General features: G+C 43.1%; 1 protein-coding gene across 1 annotated transcript; it reads left to right on the top strand.

Annotated features, from left to right (window-relative positions):
* The first annotated feature begins 5,607 nt into the window (after positions 1 to 5,607).
* Positions 5,608 to 15,654, top strand: fam185a (family with sequence similarity 185 member A). The gene is made up of 8 exons (XM_021600264.2): positions 5,608 to 6,292; positions 6,555 to 6,664; positions 11,674 to 11,766; positions 11,903 to 12,041; positions 14,661 to 14,702; positions 14,821 to 14,919; positions 15,121 to 15,255; positions 15,406 to 15,654. Exons 1-8 carry the CDS (start codon positions 5,869 to 5,871, stop codon positions 15,516 to 15,518), a joined length of 1,155 nt encoding a protein of 384 aa, XP_021455939.2. The 5' UTR covers positions 5,608 to 5,868; the 3' UTR covers positions 15,519 to 15,654.
* The last annotated feature ends 5,294 nt before the right edge of the window (positions 15,655 to 20,948 follow it).

Genomic DNA, 20,948 nt, shown 5'->3' with positions numbered 1-20,948 from the left:
TTTTCTTTATTTTTACTATTTTCTACGTTGTAGAATAATAGTGAAGACATCAAAACTATGAAATAACACATATGAAATTATGTAGTAACCAGAAAAGCGTTAAACAAATAAAAATATATTTGTACATATAATATACAACTGAGCTTTGAAGGAATACGCAGATTTAAAGAGGAGTCCGTAATTTGCTTTCTAATGATCATGATCTTTTCCTCAAAGAAGTTCATTAATTTATTATTGCTGAAGTGAAAGCCATCCTCTCTTGGGGAACGCTGCTTTTTAGTTAGCTTTGCCACAGTATCAAAAATACATTTAGGATTGTTCTTATTTTCCTCAATTAAGTTGGAAAAATAGGATGATAGAGCCCTCACTGCTGCTCTTCGATACTGCACGGAAGTCGGAAGACTTCCAGTTTGGTGTGGCGCCATTTCCGTTCCAATTTTCTGGAAGCTTGCTTCAGAGCTCGGGTATTTACTGTATACCAGGGAGCTAGTTTCTTATGACAAATGTTTTTAGGGGTGCAACTGAATCTAGGGTATTGCGCAAGGTTAAATTGAGTTCCTCAGTTGGGTGTTTAACTGATTTTTGTCCTCTGACGTCCTTGGGTAGGCAGACGGAGTCTGGAAGGGCATCAAGGAATCTTTGTGTTATCTGGGAATTTATAGCACGACTTTTGATGCTCCTTGGTTATGGTCTGAGCAGATTATTTCTTGCAATTGCAAACGTAATAAAATGGTGGTCCGATAGTCCAGGATTATGAGAAAAAACATTAAGATCCACAACATTTATTCCAGTGGACAAAACTAGGTCCAGAGTATGACTGACAGTGAGTAGGTCCAGTCTGGCTCAGAGTCAACGGAGCCAGGGCTGGCTGATAACCCAGGACACACTGGAAGGGAGTAAGCCCGGTGGAGGAGTGATGTAATGAATTCTGGGCGTATTCCACCCAGGGATGCAGTCGGGCCCACTCCCCCTTGACTCCTCAGGACCCTCCCCAGCTCCTGATTCGTTCTCGCCACCTGCTCGTTGGACTGAGGCCGGTACCTGGAAGTGAGGCTGACTGTGACCCCCAGTTTCTCCATGAAAGCCCTACATACCTGTGACATGAATTGGGGGCCACGGTCGGAGACAATGTCCTCCAGAAGGCCAGTGTCGGAAGACCTGCTGGAACAGTGCCTTAGCGACCTGGAGAGCGGTAGGGAGACCAGAGAGAGAAATAAACAGTCATGACTTAGAAAATCTGTCTACAACCACCAGAATGGTGGTGAAACCATCAGAGGGGAGATCAGTAACAAAGTCAATGGACAGATGAGATCAGGGATGCTGAGGCACGGGAAGGGAGCTTCCCTGCTAGAGCATGCCGGGGGGATTTTGTCTGGGCACATACGGAACATGAGTTTATCTAGTGGGCCGTGGCCTGCGCCAAGGTGGGCCACCAGTATTTCTCAGAGATGGAGTGAATAGTGTGAGTGATACCTGGGTGTCCAGTATGGGATGTGTGCGCCCAAGTCAATAGCCTATTCCTTACCTCCGAGGGGGATGTAGATGCTTTCAGGACGGCAGGTAGAGGTCGCGGTTTCCCTCTCCAGAGCCTGGCGGATGTCCACATCCACGTCCCAAAACACGGGGCCAACAGTAAAGGCGGGATAGGCTGGTGGCCGCTACCTGGCTCTCAGAAGTGGAACCACAAGGTGAGGGAAAGCAGGTCAACCGGCATCCTGGTGCCCAGGCGGTGATTCTCATCCTCAATCAGGAGATGGTGGGGTTATGAAGTTGAAGCCACGGGAGGCTGAGGATGACTGTGCGTGGGTGTGGTGATGAGGAAGGGAAGGCTATCCTGGTGCATAGGTCCCACAGTGAGAGTGAGTGAGTGTGACATTACATGATCCCAGTGGTTGTCCAGCCAACGCTTGAACCGGAAATTGAGAGCAGATATGAGGGGATGTTCAGTGAGGCTGCAAGGGCCTGTTCAATGAAATTCCCCGCGGCCCACTAGAGCAGTTGACAACATTTGAGGGACAGCCGGCTAGTGATATGGATTCTAGAAAGGGTTTGGCGGAAAGTTAGGATGGTGGAATACTCACGCCAAACCCAGGAGACGGATGATCACGGGACCGTCCCTCTACTCTTGGGACATATCAGACACTGCTGAAGCTGGTGCCCCTCCTGTCCGCAATAGGGACAGATCCCCAGCTGTCTCCGACAGTGTCGCTCAGCCATAGGTAGGCGAGGGGCCCCTACTTCCATGGGTTCAGGCTCTGACTCAGATTGGTCAATGAAGAGAGGTGGTGGTACATACCGCTACCGCAGAAGGTTATCTAGATGGATGGCCATCACGATAAGTGCGTCCAAGGAGAGATCTCAGCACGCCAACACCGTCTGGATTTCCTCGCGCAACCCTCTTTGGAATAGGGTGCGGAGTGCCAGCTCAGTCCATCTGCAGGATGCTGCCACTGTCCTGAAGATGAGGGTGTAATCCGCAGAGGTCTGGCCTTCCTGCCGTAGGTGGAGTAAGCACTCACCTCCATCTCTGGTGGATGATCGAAGACCCCCCTGAACAGAGCTGACCTGGACAGACTGCTGGATGGGCTGGGATACTGGCTCAACAGTATCCCAGCCTCTTGGGCAACGATGATACACCTCGCCAATAGCCGTCACCAGTTGAGCCAGCTGGTCGTGTTGTTGGCGAAGTAGGTCTTCCTGTTCGCTGACCATCTGGGAGATGCCTTGATCAACTGCTGCTTCCATGAGGTGAGGTGTTATTCTGTAATGAAGATGCAGGTCGTTAGGAAGCAGTTGTGTTCAATTTTATAAAATGTTCCATAATGATACACAACCAAGCACAGCATCTAAACATGAGAACATAAACAGAGACAATAACGCCTGATGGGAAATGACAATGGAGTGATATATATATATATATATATATATATATATATTAGGGGGAGTAATCAGGGAAGTGATCAGGTCCAGGTGTGCCAAATGATGAGGCACAGGTGTGCGTAATGAGGGTTGCCAGGTATACGCAGTGATGGGTTGCCAGGACCGGTGGTTAGTAGACCAGAGACGTCAAGTGGTGGAGCAGGAGTAGACGTTAGTCTTTTTCTACCATTTTCTGCTACACGGGGCACAGACATAAGAATATCTGGTGTGGTGGTCCAAACAGTCTGTCTAATGTATACACCATCACATTGACTGCATTTTGTGTGTGCACCCCCTTTAGTGATTAATTGCCTGAATATAATATCTAGCAATGGTGTGTCTGTATTTAGACTAACCTGAAAAATGTAGCTGAAGTAATTCTCATTGTGTGAGATGCTGTTTTTGCAAGTTTCACAGCTATCAGTATGCATAGCACTGATCACTGTTTAAATGGCCAACTATTTTAACCAGGAGTAATTGATACGTCAAATCTAGATGTGTCCAGGCCTTTGTACTGCAGACAACAAGAGAGCAGCAAAGTTCTTATTTAATATCTGAACATTTTGTCATGGATTGTGGGTCAAAATGTTTGACGGTAGAATTCACTATCCTGAGATATAACAATGATGCAAGGATGAGTTGAACTAACAGTTTGAAGCCCTGTTTGCAAATCTACATATTGTTATCTTGTATCGTTCAAGAAATCCTGCTGAAATGTCAACCTATTGACCAGATTTGGCACATTACACAGTAAATTCTGATCATTGTTCATCCCTGTCTTTTTCATTAAGACTGAATGATTCAGAACTTATAGCTGGAATCATTTGAAAAGACCTACAGAGATGCTTTGGTGATTTTTTTTCCCTTTTCTCACAGCTTTCCTCGGGTTGCGTTGCCTTTTGGGATTTCTAAGTTCGGTTTTCTCACATATGTTTCTCTGGATAGCTTTATGCAGAGTATAGATTTTGACAATGCACTCGTCAATTCTATGTTTTGTATCATCAAGAAATAAAACTATGATTTTGAACATTACCTCACTAATTGCTGTACTTATTCCGTCTTGGTTTTGACTTGTATGATGCAGAAAACCTCAGACCAAGTTTGTTTTACATGGAGAACGTTTTTGAAAAGTGTGTCCAACAGCCCTTTCATAAAGTAAGGGTTTTGATTAGTGTCCAATGCACATATACTAATGTCTCACAAGAAAACACAAGAGGCCCATACATTTTTAATGACTAACAATAACAACAAAGAAACACACTATTGATAACTATACCTACTTGAACATGGAGTTCAACTGTAAATTAATGTGAATTGGATAGCCTATGGATCTGTAATGCATTGCGTGCAGTGCGATCCTCATCTCATTTGAGTGCTGGATTTAGGCCTCAGGGTTGGGGTCAATTTGAATTGAAGGTTGTTTATTTTCATTTTCTTCTAAATAAGCTGATAAGGAAAGCTATTTAAAGTCAAGAAGCTATTTTTTCTCTCCATTTTCTAATTTAAAATTACTTCCAGAATTTATTGACTTCAATTTGACTCCAACTCATTTAGACCTATTAAATTAACAACACATAGACCTCCATACACAAACAGTAATAGTGACAAAAAATGTACAAATAACAACCAAAACACTGCATTGAGACCAATGTGGATTTAACAGAATCGTTGGAAGGCAATGAATATTTGAGATAATATAAAAGTATAGCAATATGATTTTGCTAGGATATGGCCTCAAAAATATTTTACACGTCGGGCCAAGATACATTTTTTGGCACAGGTCAAGGCTGGCCTTGTGTTGATTTTAATGTGTAGTCCCGTGTGGCTCAGTTAATAGAGCAGGGTGCTTGCAATGCCAGGGTTGTGGGCTTGATTTCCATGGGGGACCAGTACGAAAATGTATGCTCTCACTACTACTGTAAATGGTTCTGGATAAGAGCATCTGCTAAATGACTAAAATGTGTAGAAGGCGCAACTGGCTCATCCTTAATCTAGGTTAGTATGTCAGTCCTATGTTGTGTCTTTGAAGTAACTAATCACCTGCTAATAATTAGTATTTGGCACCTCCATTAGTGCAAGGCATGAGTTCATGAAAGTCTAGTATGGAATGGCATTTTATTTCACACTGGAAGCAAACAGGGTAAGCTAAAAAAACATTTTATAGACCTACAGTGTATTATTGCATTGGGGTGGAGTATAAAGTGTTGCTGGGTATTTAGACCCCATGAAATAAGACCATATATAGATTTTACACCAGTGGAGGCTGCTGAGGGGAAGACAACTCATAATAATGTCTGGAACTGCACTTATGGAATGGCATCAAACAAGTAGAAACCATGTGTTTGACACCATTCCACCGATTCTGCTCCAACCATTACCACGAGCCCGTCCTCCCCAATTAAGGTTCCACCAACCACCTGTGCTACAGACTCGACAGAGTTTTCCCAACCCTCCTTTTACAGTGGCACATAGAATACTTTTTTCTCTACAAGCCAATGTGTAATTTATAGGCCTACAGTGTATTGCATTGGGGGCATTTGTTTAACTTTGGGGGGAAATATAAATGTCACTTAAATATGAATCATTGTTAATGTTTAGACAATTATATTTAATATTTTATGATAAATACAGGTTAATTACAGTTTTCTACTATTACGTGGGGGACTTTTATTTAGACATTTTCAAAAATTCCCTCACCCGGAAGTACTTAGACGCTGACAGTGAATGACGAGAGGCTGGTTTATTTTTGGACAGGGGAAAAACACAGTGGTTCTAAACCTGTATTTGGTTAGAATATCACCTAAGGAACTTGTTTCATCATCCTTTGGCCAAAAGTATTGTCTTCCCGTAGGACGTGGAGCGTAACGCAACGGAGTTCCGCGCCGCAATAAAGGAGCCCTGGTGCAAATGTTTAAGTCTTTTCAAGACTGTTTATGATCTGTGACCGTGATGTTTTGTTGTTCCGCGAACCAACGTATAAGTCTCGGACTTCTATGCTGGAGGTCTCTGGCAGCGTGTCCAAATAACCTCCAAGACTCTTCCTTGTTGATTCTGAAGGCGTTCTCGACCTCGCCCCGCTCTTCAACCAAGAAAGAGGCGAGCAAACCCTTGAAGCAGTGGACTCTTGTTGTTAACCCCTTCAGCAAAGTACGGGTTCAGCTCCAATGTGACATCTCCGTACGACCTCTGGACCCGCACGCTTTCCCCGAGGCGAACCGGGCCTTCATCACCATTCATGGCACCAGCGCAGATCAAGCTGTCCAACTAGACAACTTCCAGGTGCACTATGATGACCAAAACAAGGAACTGTCCATCTTGTCCGAGGTCAAAAACAGCAACGTGTCAGTGGAGCTGACCGCTCCCATCAAAAGCGGTGAGTGTTTTGGTTTGTGAAGTTGAATCACGAGTTTAGAGTCACTGTCTGCTTCATGAATTAAATAAGTCCATTAAGAGAATGGCTCTAGGTGTACTAACTGTACTAGGATCAGACTGTCAGCTGATGCTCATGATTACATTATTAATATGATGACCCCAAGCCAAGCACTTCCCCTCCCTCTTATACAACCAGTGATTTAGTTAGATAAGACAGCAAAACGGTGAGTGAAAACACGTGTGTGTGTGTGTGTGTGTGTCAGACCTTTACATCACCACTCAAGGAGAGGGCAACGTGCATGTCCAGAAGATGGAGTGTGATACCTGCAGGGTGCAGACAGAGAGGGGGAATTGTGTGCTGCACTCAGTCAAGGTAAATATGAATATGATTAAAGTCTGTACAGTCAAGTGAAATATGAATAAGGTTATAGTTTGACTAAAACTACAGCCACATCTGTTATAATGGCCCAGCAGCCCCTTCAATTATTATTCAAAGGGCTTTATTGGCATGGGAAACACATGTTTACATTGCCAAAGCAAGTGAATACAGAATAAATATATAAAGCATATAGGAAAACATGGTAGCAATTGAAAAGAAACAGTTTGGAGATTATGAGAAAATTATTAGACCAAAAGGTGAGGGAGGACACAATAGGTTCACCTGACACGAGACTGAATCCAAACATTATATTAACCACGTTTACATCCACAGCTTTCATTTTATTTTATTTCACCTTTATTTAACCAGGTAGGCTAGTTGAGAGCAAGTTCTCATGTACAACTGCGACCTGGCCAAGATGAAGCAAAGCAGTTTGACACATACAACAACAGTTACACATGGAATAAACAAACATACAGTCAATAATACAGTTAGAAAAAGTCGATATACAATGTGTGCAAATTAGGTAAGATAAGGCAATAAATAGGCCATGGTGGCGAAGTAATTACAATATACCAATTAAACACGGGAATGGTAGATGTGCAGAAGATGAATGTGCAAGTAGAGATTTTATGTATTTATTTATTTTATTTCACCATGTAAAAAAGCTAACGTTTCAGTTCCTTGCTCAGAACATGAGAACATATGAAAGCTGGTGGTTCCTTTTAACATAACTCTTCAATATTCCTAGGTAAGAAGTTTTAGGTTGTAGTTTTTATAGGAATTATACGACTATTCCCCTCTATACCATTTCTATTTAATTAACTGTTGACTATTGGATGTTCTTATAGTCATTTTAGTATTGCCAGTGTATTAGTATAGCTTCCGTCCCTCTCCTCGCTCCTCCCTGGGCTCGAACCAGCAACACAACGACAACAGCCACCACATCGAAGCAGCGTTACCCATGCAGAGCAAGGGAAACAACCACCCCAAGGCTCAGAGCGAGTGAAGTTTGAAACGCTATTAGCGCGCGCTAACTAGCCAGCCATTTTACTAGCCAGCCTCATCTCGGGAGTTGATAGGCTTGAAGTCATAAACAGCGCAATGCTTGGCGCACAACGAAGAGCTGCTGGCAAAACGCACGAGAGTGCTGTTTGAATGAATGTTTACGCGCCTGCTTCTGCCTACCACCGCCTCAGTTAGATACTTAGATACTTGTATGCTCAGTCAGATTATATGCAACGCAGGACACGCTAGATAATATCTAGTAATATCATCAACCATGTGTAGTTAACAGTGATTATGCTTGCTTGTTTTTTATAAGATAAGTTTAATGCTAGCTAGCAACTTACCTTGGCTTACTGCATTTGCGTAACAGGCGTAAACTCCTTGTGGAGTGCAACGAGAGAGAGGCAGGTCGTTATTGCGTTGGACTAGTTAACTGTAAGGTTGCAAGATTGGATCCCCCGAGCTGACAAGGTGAAAATCTGTCGTTCTGCCCCTGAACGAGGCAGTTTACCCACCGTTTCTAGGCCGTCATTGAAAATATGAATGTGTTCTTAACTGACTTGCCAAGTTAAATAAAGATTAAATAAAGGTGTAGAAAAAAATACAGATTTCCGATTGTTATGAAAACTTGAAATCGGCCCTAATTAATCGGCCATTCCGATTAATCGGTCGAACCTCTAGTCCAGAGTGGTGATGCTGGACGGGCAGGCAGGTGCGGGCAGCGATCGGTTGAAGTGTAAAGCAGTGGAGTGTGTAAAGCAGTGGAGCCTCTGAGGAGGAAGGGGTGGACCATCCTCCTCTGAATTTCATAAAAATAGAAACATTACAATTATGCTTTTTAGATAAAAATATACTAAATAGATTCACGTCACCAAATAATGGATTAAAACACTGTTTTGCAATGACGGTCTACAGTAGCCTCAACAGCACTCTGTAGGGTAGCACCATTGTGGAGCCCGGAGGACAACTAGCTTCCGTCCTCCTCTAGGTACATTGACCTCAATACAAATCCTAGGAGGCCAATAGTTCTCACCCTTCCATAGACTTACACAGTAATTATGACAACTTCTGGAGGACACCCTCCAACCTATCAGAGCTCTTGCAGCATGAACTGACATGTCCACCCAATCAAAGGGTCAGAGAATTAATCTAGTACTGAAAGCATAAGCTACAGCTAGCACTGCAGTGCATAAAATGTGGTGAGTAGTTCAAATCAAACTGTATTTATCACATGCGCCGACGGTGATGCAACCGGTCAGGATGCTCTCGTTGGTGCAGCTGTAGAACCTTTTGAGGATCTGGGGACCCATGCCAAATCTTTTCAGTCTCCTGAGGGGGAAAATGTTTTGTCCTGCCTTCTTCACGACTGTCTTGGTATGTTTGGACCATGATAGTTCGTTGGTGATGTGGAGACCAAGGAACTTGAAACTCTTGACCCACTCCACTACAGCCCCGTCGATGTTAATGCATTTCCTGTAGTCCACGATCAGCTCCTTTGTCTTGCTAACAGTGAGGGAGAGATTGTTGTCCTGGCACCACACTGCCAGTTCTCTGACCACCTCCCTATAGGCTGTCCTGTCAGTGATCAGTTGTGTCGTCAGCAAACTTAATGATGGTGTTGGAGTCATGTTTGGTCATGCAGTCGTGGGTGAACAGGGAATACAGGAGGGGACGAAGTACACACCCCTGAGGGGCCCCAGTGTTAAGGGTCAGTGTGGCAGACGTGTTGTTGCCTACTCTTACCACCTGGGGGCGGCCCATCAGGAAGTCCAGGATTCAGTTGCAGAGGGAGGTGTTTAGTCCCAGAGTCCTTAGCTTAGTGATGAGCTTCATGGGCACTATGGTGTTGAACGCTGAGCTGCAGTCAATGAACAGCATTCTCACATAGGTGTTCCTTTTGTCCAGGTGAGAAAGGGCTGTGTGGAGTGCGTGGATCTGTGGATCTGTTGGGGCAGTATGCGAATTGGAGTGGGTCTAGGGTGTCCGAGAGGATGCTGTTGCTGTGAGCCATGACCAGCCTTTCAAAGCACTTCATGGCTACCGACATGAGTGCCACAGGGCGGTAATCATTTAGGCAGGTTACCTTCGCTTCCTTGGGCACAGGGACTATGGTGGTCTGCTTGAAACATGTAGGTATTACAGACTTGGTCAGGGAGAGGTTGAAAATGTCAGTGAAAATACTTGACAGTTGGTTCGAGCATGCTTTGAGTACACGTCCTGGTGATCCATTTGGCCCTGTGGCTTTGTGAATGTTGACCTGTTTAAAGGTTTTGTTCACTTTGGCAACCTTTATCGCGTTATTACAAAGTCATCCAGAACAGCTGGTGCTCTCATGCATGCTTCAGTGTTGCTTGCCTCGAAGCGAGCATAAAAGGCATTTAGCTCGTCTGGTAGGCTCGCGTCACTGGGCATCTTGCGTCTGGGTTTCCCTTTGTAGTCCGTAATAGTTTTCAAGCTCTGCCACATCCGACGAGCATCAGAGCCGGTGTAGTAGGATTGTCTTAATCCTGTATTGACGCTTTGCTTGTTTGATAGTTCATCTGAGGGCATAGCGGGGTTTCTTATAAGCGTCCGTATTAGTCTCCCGCTCACTGAATGCGGCAGCTCTAGCCTTTAGCTTGATGCGGATGTTGCCTGTAATCCATGGCTTCTGGTTGGGATATGTACGTACTGTCACTCTGGAGACGACGTTGTTGATGCACATATTGATGAAGCCGATGACTGAGGTGGTATAGTCCTCAATGCCATTGGATGAATCCCGGAACCTATTCCAGTCTTTGCTAGCAAAACAGTCCTGTAGTGTAGGGTCCGCGTCATCTGACCACTTCCGTATTGAGCGAGTCCCTGGTACATCCTGCTTTAGTTTTTGCTTGTAAGTGGGAATCTGGAGGATCGAATCATGGTCAGATTTGCCAAATGGGGGGGGGGCTTTGTTTGCATCTCCGTGTGCGGAGTAAATGTGGTCTAGGATTTTTTTCTCTGGTTGCACATGTGACATGCTGATAAAAATTTGGTAAAACTGATTTAAGTTTGCCTGCGCTAAAGTCCCTGGCCACTAGGAGCGCCACTTCTGGGTGACTAGAGAGACAGTATTGAACAAATTAATTTCTTAAAAAATGAAGGAGAAGCAAAAGGGAGAGCTAGCTATATTTCATAGTGTTTTTCTTTTCATTTAGTCAATCCAGCTAGCTAGTTTAGCCTACTTAAACATAGAGGGGTGCTATTTTAGCTAGCTAGCTATGACTATCCAACACTGGAACTCTTCCAAGTCAAGGTAAGCTTTTGGTTTTATTAATTTATTGCCATTGCAGCATACGCTCAAACCGGTGTGATTAGAACGCTTATTTAGAGCGTCCAGTTTCAATTGACGCAAGTCAGCGTTTGAGCTGGCCACACTGTTTTTTCACAGAAACATTTTGCACAAACACAGTCCTTACAAATGTTCTGAATGTGACCAGTTTCTTTTTGGATGCAATGTTCAGACATTCACAGAAGTAGAGACAGCATAACACAATCATGCAAACTGGAAAATGTAGGCTACAAGTCTAGCCTTTAGCATCATAGGTGTCCATTACAATCTAAGCGATAATCAGAATGAATTATTTGTCACAGTACTTGAAAACATGTGAATAATACAGTAAATACATTATCGTAGATATATACATACAGTAGAAACAACATGATAAAAATATAATTAGCAGGCAGCACAATGATCACATTTTGTAACCGTGATTGCTTTCGGACATCACGTGCATAAAACAACTCATGCTGGGATGACTGTTAGAGATATTTGGAACTCACAGGTGAAAAGGTTGATTTCGATTTGTCAGTGGGTGCTTCACCCTCAGCACCCCTACTTTCCGTGGCTATGCCTAGAAGGTTAGGGGGAGATTAGATATTGCTTGGGCATGCATTTTCTTGTGTGGGTTTTGGGGGCAATGGGAGGAGAGCAAAAAATATTTCCATCGTAAAAAATCTCCTATTCTACTCTACAGGGTCACCAGGTGCAGGTCCAGTCCCAGGGGGGCAACGTCACTGGGGTGGGAACCATCCATGGCAATGTGGACATCAGCACATCTGGACACAGTGTACAGTAGCTGCTGTTATACTCTGAGACCTACCCTACCCAATTATGTTTATTTTATATAAGTATATTTGTGTTGAATGGTATGAGTATTACAGTTAATACTAGATATAAGCTCTTTCTGTGCTCTGTGTCTGTAGGCGGTGAATGTGAAGAAGATCCAGGGTACTACTATGAACGTGTCGACAGAACATGGCCCTCTGAAGGTGAAAGCCATCTACGCTGAGTCCACCTCCATATCGTCCTCTTCAGGGAGGATACAGCTGGGACACATACATGGTGAGGAGGGGAGTGCTGCGCATATAGTGGATGGTACAGTTAGCATTGCATAGTAACATGGCCTTCATGAGACTTGAAACATTGTCACCCCAGAGCTTTGGCTTTTATGAGTCAATGGTAATGACAGTGGTTTGTGGGATACTTTGTCGTTGTGATATCGGTTTGAATTCACACATACAGTTGAAGTCGGACATTTCCATACACCTTCGCCAAATACATTTAAATTTACCACAGGTGGACTCCAAGTTGTAGAAACATCTCAAGGATGATCAATAGAAACAGGATGCACCTGCACTCAATTTGGAGTCTCATAGCAAAGGTTCTGAATACTTATTTACATAAGGCATTTCTAAAGACCTGTTTTCACTGTCATTACGGGATGTTGTGCGTAGATTTGAGGAACAAAAATGAATGTAATACATTTTAGAATAAGGCTGTAACGTAACAATATTTGGAAAAAGTCAAATGGTATGAATACTTTCCGAATGGACTGTACATGTTGGCCACAATATAATACTGTATACCTAGTCATATACAGTTGAAGTCGGAAGTTTCCATACACCTTAGCCAAATACTTTTAAACTCAGTTTCACAATTCCTGAAATGTAATCATTGTAAAAAATTCCATGTCTTAGGTTAGTTAGGATCACCACTTTATTTTAAGAATATGAAATGTTAGAATAATAGTAGTGAGAATCATTTATTCAGCTTTTTTCTCTTTCATCACATTCCCAGTGGGTCAGAAGTTTGCATACACTCAATTAGTATTTGGTAGCATTGCCTTTCAGGTAGCCTTCCACAAGCTTCCCACAATAAGTTGTGGGAATTTTATCCCCTTCCTCCTGACAGAGCTGGCTGGTATAACTGAGTCAGGATTGTAGGCCTCCTTTCTCGCGCACACGTTTTCAGTTCTGCCCACAAATTTTCTATGGGATTGAGGTCAGGTCTTTGTGATGGCCACTGCAATACATTGACTTTGTTGTCCTTAAGCCATTTTGCCACAACTTTGGAAGTATGCTTGGGTCATTGTCCATTTGGAAGACCCATTTGCTACCAATATTATGACTGATGTCTTGAGGTGTTGCTTCAATATATCCACATCATTCTCCTGCCTCATGATGCCATCTATTTTGTGAAGTACACCAGTCCCTCCTGCAGCAAAGCACCCCCACAACATGATGATGCAACCCTTGTGCTTCACGGTTGGGATGGTGTTCTTGGGCTTGCAAGCCTCCCCCTTTTTCCTCCAAACATAACGATGGTCATTATGACCAAACAGTTCTATTTTTGTTTCATCAGGCCAGAGGACATTTCTCCAAAAAGTACGATATTTGTCCCCATGTGCAGTTGCAAACAGTCTGGCTTTTTTATGGAGGTTTTGGAGCAGTGGCTCCTTCCTTGCTGAGCGGCCTTTCAGGTTATGTCGATATAGGACTTGTTTTACTATGGATACAGATACTTTTGTACCTGTCTCCTCCAGCATCTTCACAAGGTTATTTTCTGTTGTTCTGGGATTGATTTGCACTTTTCGCACCAAAGTACGTTCATCTCTAGGAGACGGAATGTGTCTCCTTCCTGAGCGGTATGGCGGCTGCGTGGTCCCATGGTGTTTATACTTGTGTGCTATTGTTTGTACAGATGAACGTGGTACCTTCAGGCGTTTGGAAATTGCTCCCAAGGATGAACCAGACTTGTGGAGGTCTGCAATTATTTTTCCTGTGGTCTTGGCTGATTTATTTTGATTTTCCCATGATGTCAATCGAAGAGGCACTGAGTTTGAAGGTCGACCTTTAAATACATCCACAGGTACACCTCCAATTGACTCAAATTATGTCAATTAGCCTATCAGAAGCTTCTAAAGCCATTACATAATTTTCTGGAATATTCCAAGCTGTTTAAAGGCACAGTCAACTTAGTGTATGTGAATTCTTACCCACTGGAATTGTTATACAGTGAATTATAAGTGAAATAATCTGCCTGTAAACAATTGTTGGGAAAAATTACTTGTGTCATGCATAAAGTAGATGTCCTAACCAACTTGCCAAAACTATAGTTTGTTAACAAAAAATTTGTGGAGTGGTTGAAAAACAAGTTTTAATGACTCCAACCTAAGTGTATGTTAAATTCCGACTTCAACTGTATACTGCCAAATACTGGCCAGCACTTTTAGTTAAGGCCCTGAATTTTTAGTGAACACGTGACATGTCATGCAAAAACCCTGGGCACTGTTTATCAGCTATATCTAAGGCACAGAGTTTTTCCTGGTCAGTACTGTTTTGGTTTAGTGACTACCATTAGACTAGACTAGAGACTTAAATGCTTTCCCTAACTTGGTGTAAACAAGATGATTAAGTTGTGGATGGCCTGAGTGAGTCACTGCTTAGATAAATCAAGGTTAGGTAGAGTGAAAGAAGAAGAGGAACCTCTGGTAAAGAAAACAACCAGGAAGAGCAATTAACAGAGAGAAAGTGAGGCGAGAAGAGGATGAGTCAGCCATAATTAATAGAGATTTCCCCTGAGATAGACAGCCTCTCTGTTCTTCTAGAGGACATGGAAACCATTAGCCTGTGAGCTCTCTGGGTACATCAGCATCTCACATTGAGTTTCTTTGTCATACAGGCGATGCCACAGTGCGGAATGAGACTGGAGATATAATTGTAGGTAAGTGGGAAAATACTCTGTTCTACATTTGAAAACCGATTGTGGCAAATTTTGTTTGAGGCTATTTTAACCTGATTTTAAGCGTTGTTCTTTTTTTTACTTTGACACGTTTTGCCAGATGGTTCTAACAATGGCTACCTGAAGGTGTCGTCAAAGAGTGGAAACATTGATGCATATGTAGGAGACAATGGCAGTGCAGAACTCCACTCTCAGCAAGGTAAACATAACATTCTGGGTGGATGTACTGGGTATAGAATGCTCAATAGGATGAGCCACATCTGGTCATCCTTCTGAATTGACTCTTTCTCTCTCTCCAATGTTACACCTCTGACCCAGTCTTCTCCTGTCACTGTCTTCCCATCACTATTTTCTCCCTTTTGCTTTCTATCCCCCCCCTCCTTCTTCCTCCCTCTCTCAGGTGCAGTGTCTGTGCGTGTCCCCTCCTCTATAAGAGCAGGAGTGCAGCTGTGTGGAATGTCAGTAGAGATCAGCCCAGAGATAGTCCTTCAGCAAGCAGAGAGAGATTCGAAAGATAGCATGACTACTGTCACTGGTCAGTCATCCCTATAAATACTACTGGGACTAAACTCACCAATGAGTTACACTTACTCCTACTATGTTTACTCACCCAGTGAGTATAGTACACAACTGCTACTGTTATTACTAAACCCACCCGATTCCATTTATTCTGCTCTCCCTGTAGGCCATATGAATGGGCAACTCCAGGGTGACCAGTGGATCAGGGCCCAGGCAGACAGAGGCTCCATCACCCTGAAGGCACAGAGCTGGTTTGAGTCTCTGAAGCTGGGCAGCTGAGGCTTCACTGCTACGCCCCATTCCAAAAATGTCCTACCTACAGTGCCTTGCGAAAGTATTCCGCCCCCTTGAACTTTGCGACCTTTTGCCACATTTCAGGCTTCAAACATAAAGATATAAAACTGTATTTTTTTTTGTGAAGAATCAACAAGTGGGACACAATCATGAAGTGGAACGACATTTATTGGATATTTCAAACTTTTTTAACAAATCAAAAACTGAAAAATTGGGCGTGCAAAATTATTCAGCCCCTTTACTTTCAGTGCAGCAAACTCTCTCCAGAAGTTCAGTGAGGATCTCTGAATGATCCAATGTTGACCTAAATGACTAATGATGATAAATACAATCCACCTGTGTGTAATCAAGTCTCCGTATAAATGCACCTGCACTGTGATAGTCTCAGAGGTCCGTTAAAAGCGCAGAGAGCATCATGAAGAACAAGGAACACACCAGGCAGGTCCGAGATACTGTTGTGAAGAAGTTTAAAGCCGGATTTGGATACAAAAAGATTTCCCAAGCTTTAAACATCCCAAGGAGCACTGTGCAAGCGATAATATTGAAATGGAAGGAGTATCAGACCACTGCAAATCTACCAAGACCTGGCCGTCCCTCTAAACTTTCAGCTCATACAAGGAGAAGACTGATCAGAGATGCAGCCAAGAGGCCCATGATCACTCTGGATGAACTGCAGAGATCTACAGCTGAGGTGGGAGACTCTGTCCATAGGACAACAATCAGTCGTATATTGCACAAATCTGGCCTTTATGGAAGAGTGGCAAGAAGAAAGCAATTTCTTAAAGATATCCATAAAAAGTGTTGGTTAAAGTTTGCCACAAGCCACCTGGGAGACACACCAAACGTGGAAGAAGGTGCTCTGGTCAGATGAAACCAAAATTGAACTTTTTGGCAATAATGCAAAACGTTATGTTTGGCGTAAAAGCAACACACCATCCCCACTGTCAAACATGGTGGTGGCAGCATCATGGTTTGGGCCTGCTTTTCTTCAGCAGGGACAGGGAAGATGGTTAAAATTGATGGGAAGATGGATGGAGCCAAATACAGGACCATTCTGGAAGAAAACCTGATGGAGTCTGCAAAAGACCTGAGACTGGGACGGAGATTTGTCTTCCAACAAGACAATGATCCAAAACATAAAGCAAAATCTACAATGGAATGGTTCAAAAATAAACATATCCAGGTGTTAGAATGGCCAAGTCAAAGTCCAGACCTGAATCCAATCGAGAATCTGTGGAAAGAACTGAAAACTGCTGTTCACAAATGCTCTCCATCCAACCTCACTGAGCTCGAGCTGTTTTGCAAGGAGGAATGGGAAAAAAATTCAGTCTCTCGATGTGCAAAACTGATAGAGACATACCCCAAGCGACTTACAGCTGTAATCGCAGCAAAAGGTGGCGCTACAAAGTATTAACTTAAGGGGGCTGAATAATTTTGCACGCCCAATTTTTCAGTTTTTGATTTGTTAAAAAAGTTTGAACTATCCAATAAATGTTGTTCCACTTCATGATTGTGTCCCACTTGTTGTTGATTCTTCACAAAAAAATACAGTTTTATATCTTTATGTTTGAAGCCTGAAATGTGGCAAAAGGTCGCAAAGTTCAAGGGGGCCGAATACTTTCGCAAGGCACTGTACTTCCTCTCTACCTACTGAACTAAGTCCTCAGGGACAAGAACTATCTCATTGACTGTGACTGTTGGGCAGAGTCCAACCACAGTTGTCTTTCTCGGTTACTGCTGAGCTGACATAGGAGAGGAGAAGAAAAAGAAAAGAGAAAGTTGCCAATGTGGAACTGGGAGACATATCAGTGATACGATGAAATGAATCGCCCTCTGGGAGCCTTGACACATGCAGACGGAGAACCCCATGAGAGCAGATTTAAACCAAATAAAATCTCATTGATTTCTGTTCTTAATCAATAGTTTTTGGTGAATTTCATGATCAAGTTTAAATCATATCTGTAGTATTGACAACGGCTACTAGGCTTTATTACGTGTCTAAATGCAGTTGCAAAACATGATCAAGATCATGTTTCTGCTTTAGCCAACTGTTATCATGAAATGGCTCAAGCATAATTTATGAAAAAAAAATCAAATTTACCTTTATTTAACTAGGCAAGTCAGTTAAGAACAAATTCTTATTTTCAATGACGGCCTAGGAACAGTGGGTTAACTGCCTGTTCAGGGTCAGAACGACAAATTTGTATCTTGTCAGCTCGGGGATTTAAACATGAAACCTTTCGGTTACTAGTCCAACGCTCTAGCCACTAGGCTACCCTGACGCCCCATGAATCTAGTGGCAGCCAGGCTAGTTCAGTCATTGGCTGTTTCTGAATACCCACGCTTGCGTTTTAAATACTATGCGAAAATAGAAAGTTTGATAGTATGTGAAATGTAAATGTTTTAGCTTTCTTTTAATGGCAGGATGTATATTCATTTTGGCTTTTCATCTAGTAGAATTCATTACACACTATTGAGGAAGATAATTGTCTTGTTTGTTATGACAAACCAGGAGAACCTCACTCTTAAGACTTTCTGACCGTAGGGTTGAAACTGCAAAATGTACAAAATGTTTTTGGATGCTTCGTAAAAGAATTACAAGTGTTTGTTGCCTTTTATTTTAAACTATTCATGGGGGGTTCAATTTACTGTGAATAAAAAATACTGGGAAAAGTGTTGACATGAACACTGACAATGAAATCATTGAGGCAATTTTGTTTTTTGAATATTTCAATGCAAAACTGTTTTGCTGTATGATGTAAATGAAATTCAACAATCTGTTGTAATGCATATAAAAAATCTAGATCCTTTCTCCCACTCAGTTGAAATGTTTTGATGTAAAAGCTTTACATAAATGTATATAATGCATTGATGTTCTGCTAAAAATTCAACAATATTTCCTAGCCTAAAAATAATCTGTTTTGTGGTTATTCATCTTTGGTCATTTGAGTCAGGTGCTTGACATTGAGTTAAAGGTGCAGTGAATGGTAGGGATTTGGTTGACCTTAAATTGGTAGTTGGAATGTATATATAAACTGTATAAACTCAGTCCTGGTGTTTTTGTTTGTCTGCATGGACTGTGTACTCATGTGTAATTGTAGTCCTCTCCACAGGCCTTTTATCAAATTCCAATTTTTGTTATTTCTACTTGGTGCTGGCTCGTCTTCCTCGTAGGTGTCCTTGTTCTAGTTGGATCATCTGATTGGATACAGCAGTCATAGCCAAACTAGTAGGGGGCTACATTGTTACTATGCTCCCACTGCTCAGGACTGCAGTCTCATGGCCTGGAAACATGAGTCAATTTTTGGGGGTGTTTGACATGGCTAACTAATTCTACACACATATACAGCAAGCTATGGAAGCATTACCTAGTCCATGATGTTGCATTGACTGATGTCTAGAGGGAGGAGAGAGGAACTGCTACTGCGCCATTCCAGACCAGAATCAAACATGTTATCACAGTAAAAGGCTCTGCATGGTTAATCCAAGTTCTGCATTGGACATACAGCATTTACTGCGATGCGGCCTCCACAGAAGTCAGAGCAAACCCACTTTTTGCACTTTGCAGAAAAAGTGGAAGTTGTCAAGGAAGTGAGTTTGTTTATATAGGACCTACCGCCAATCAATCAATGCGCCAATCAATATGGAGCCTACGCATTGTTACAAAATTTGGGAGGCGCACGGCAATGCAGTACGGAGCTCAATTTGGCTTCTGCAAGCCTCCAGAGGCCCCGCAATTGCGTCAAACCCTCCACGAGGAGCCTCCGGATTACATTTTCGGAGCAAGAATAGATTGGCTTTCAGACACACTCAGGTGGTTCAGCTCACTGCAACTAGTACAAACACATCACGCCAGTCAGTCAATGCGTGTACAGTACATGTGTGTATATGTGTGTTAATGTATTTGTATGACCTTACTCTGAGCCACCCTCATGATAGATAAGTTGATGTGGCTGCAGTTGCTCAGATTCAGCTCCCTCAGTTTAGAGGCAGAGAACCCTAAAGTCATGGAATCACTGTGCCTATTATTCACCCTGCAAAAAGCATGCACTCATACACACACACTGTCAGGTGATGCAACCGGATGTAATCTAAAGTAGAGAGACAGTACACACACACAAACACCTACTGCAGTGTGAGATGTCGAGGTAGACCAGGTTTTGGATGGCACCCATAGACTTGACTGGCGTCAGTCATTCTGGGGCAGTAAGCAGCATGGAGTGTAGCGAGGCCTGGAGAGCTATGACACAGAGCTCTGACTGCTACCTACAGGAACACACAGATATACTGTCAGAACAACACACACCATAACAAACTATGTGTGTGTTGATAATGCCCCTGAACCATCTGTCTTGACTAATCACATCTTCAGAAACAAACTGACCATCTCCTTTGGCTGAAGAGCTATAATCATTGGCTGATCACTTAACAGTGACCTGTGCCAGATACAGCACTGTATAAGGCCAAAAATGTGTGGATTTCCAAAGTTCCAGAGTTGACCAACAACATGGCCCACAAGATGTTTCTCTCCATGCTGCTGGATGCTGCATCATGGTTTGATGTCACAGACCAATCACATGAAATAAGGCGTGTAGCTTGTCACTTAGTCACCCAATCAGATTCCCTGTAAACATCACCCCGGCAACGAGACTCACCACAACGATAGTTGCCAAGACAATCAACGAAAACTTATAAACAGATATGGAACATGAGTCGTGGCACACACACTCACAGACACTCACCATCCACTCTGAACTTGGTGAGGTTGTCCATCTCAGAGATGGACAAAGTCTGAGAGATGTGCCGTGTTCCATAGGGAGATGGCAGACAGAGAGTGATACTTAGAGTCTAGCTCCAACTGGAGGAAACCAGACAGTGACAGGCAGAGGTCCATTAACTCATTCACTCACAAAATACACAGGTAGTCAATTGTGGTTAAAAAAGATGGTACTACTCCCTAGAAAGAGAACAACTATTGGCCAGAGCCTAAATTAGTTGTCTGGTAGCTCCATACATACCAGCACACAGTTGTCTGACAGAGTGGGCATGTCATTGAAGACTTCTGCTGCAGCAGACGGCAGCCCGCTGCTATGTACCTGAAACCATCCACTGAGATCTTTAGGGACAAGACGCGCACGCACGCGCACACACACACACACGCACACACACTACATTATAACATTAGAGAGCAGTGGGGTGAGAGAGGGAGAGGGTGAATATGGACATGTACATTTCAACAAACAAGTTAGCTGCAACCTTTCTGTCTCTCTCGCAGCAAAGTACAACCACTTAACCAGCTGGAAAAATGCTGGCCCTGGTGAGAGTCCTTGTTCATGCTGGAGTACATGTGCATGTGGGTGTGTGTGTTGTAATTTAAAACCAGTGCGTAAGCTGGAGCCCCCTCCTTCTCTCTCT

This window comes from Oncorhynchus mykiss, chromosome 1 (assembly GCF_013265735.2).
Source record: "Oncorhynchus mykiss isolate Arlee chromosome 1, USDA_OmykA_1.1, whole genome shotgun sequence".
Lineage (NCBI taxonomy): Eukaryota > Metazoa > Chordata > Actinopteri > Salmoniformes > Salmonidae > Oncorhynchus > Oncorhynchus mykiss.
This window is presented reverse-complemented; position numbering and strand designations above follow the sequence as displayed.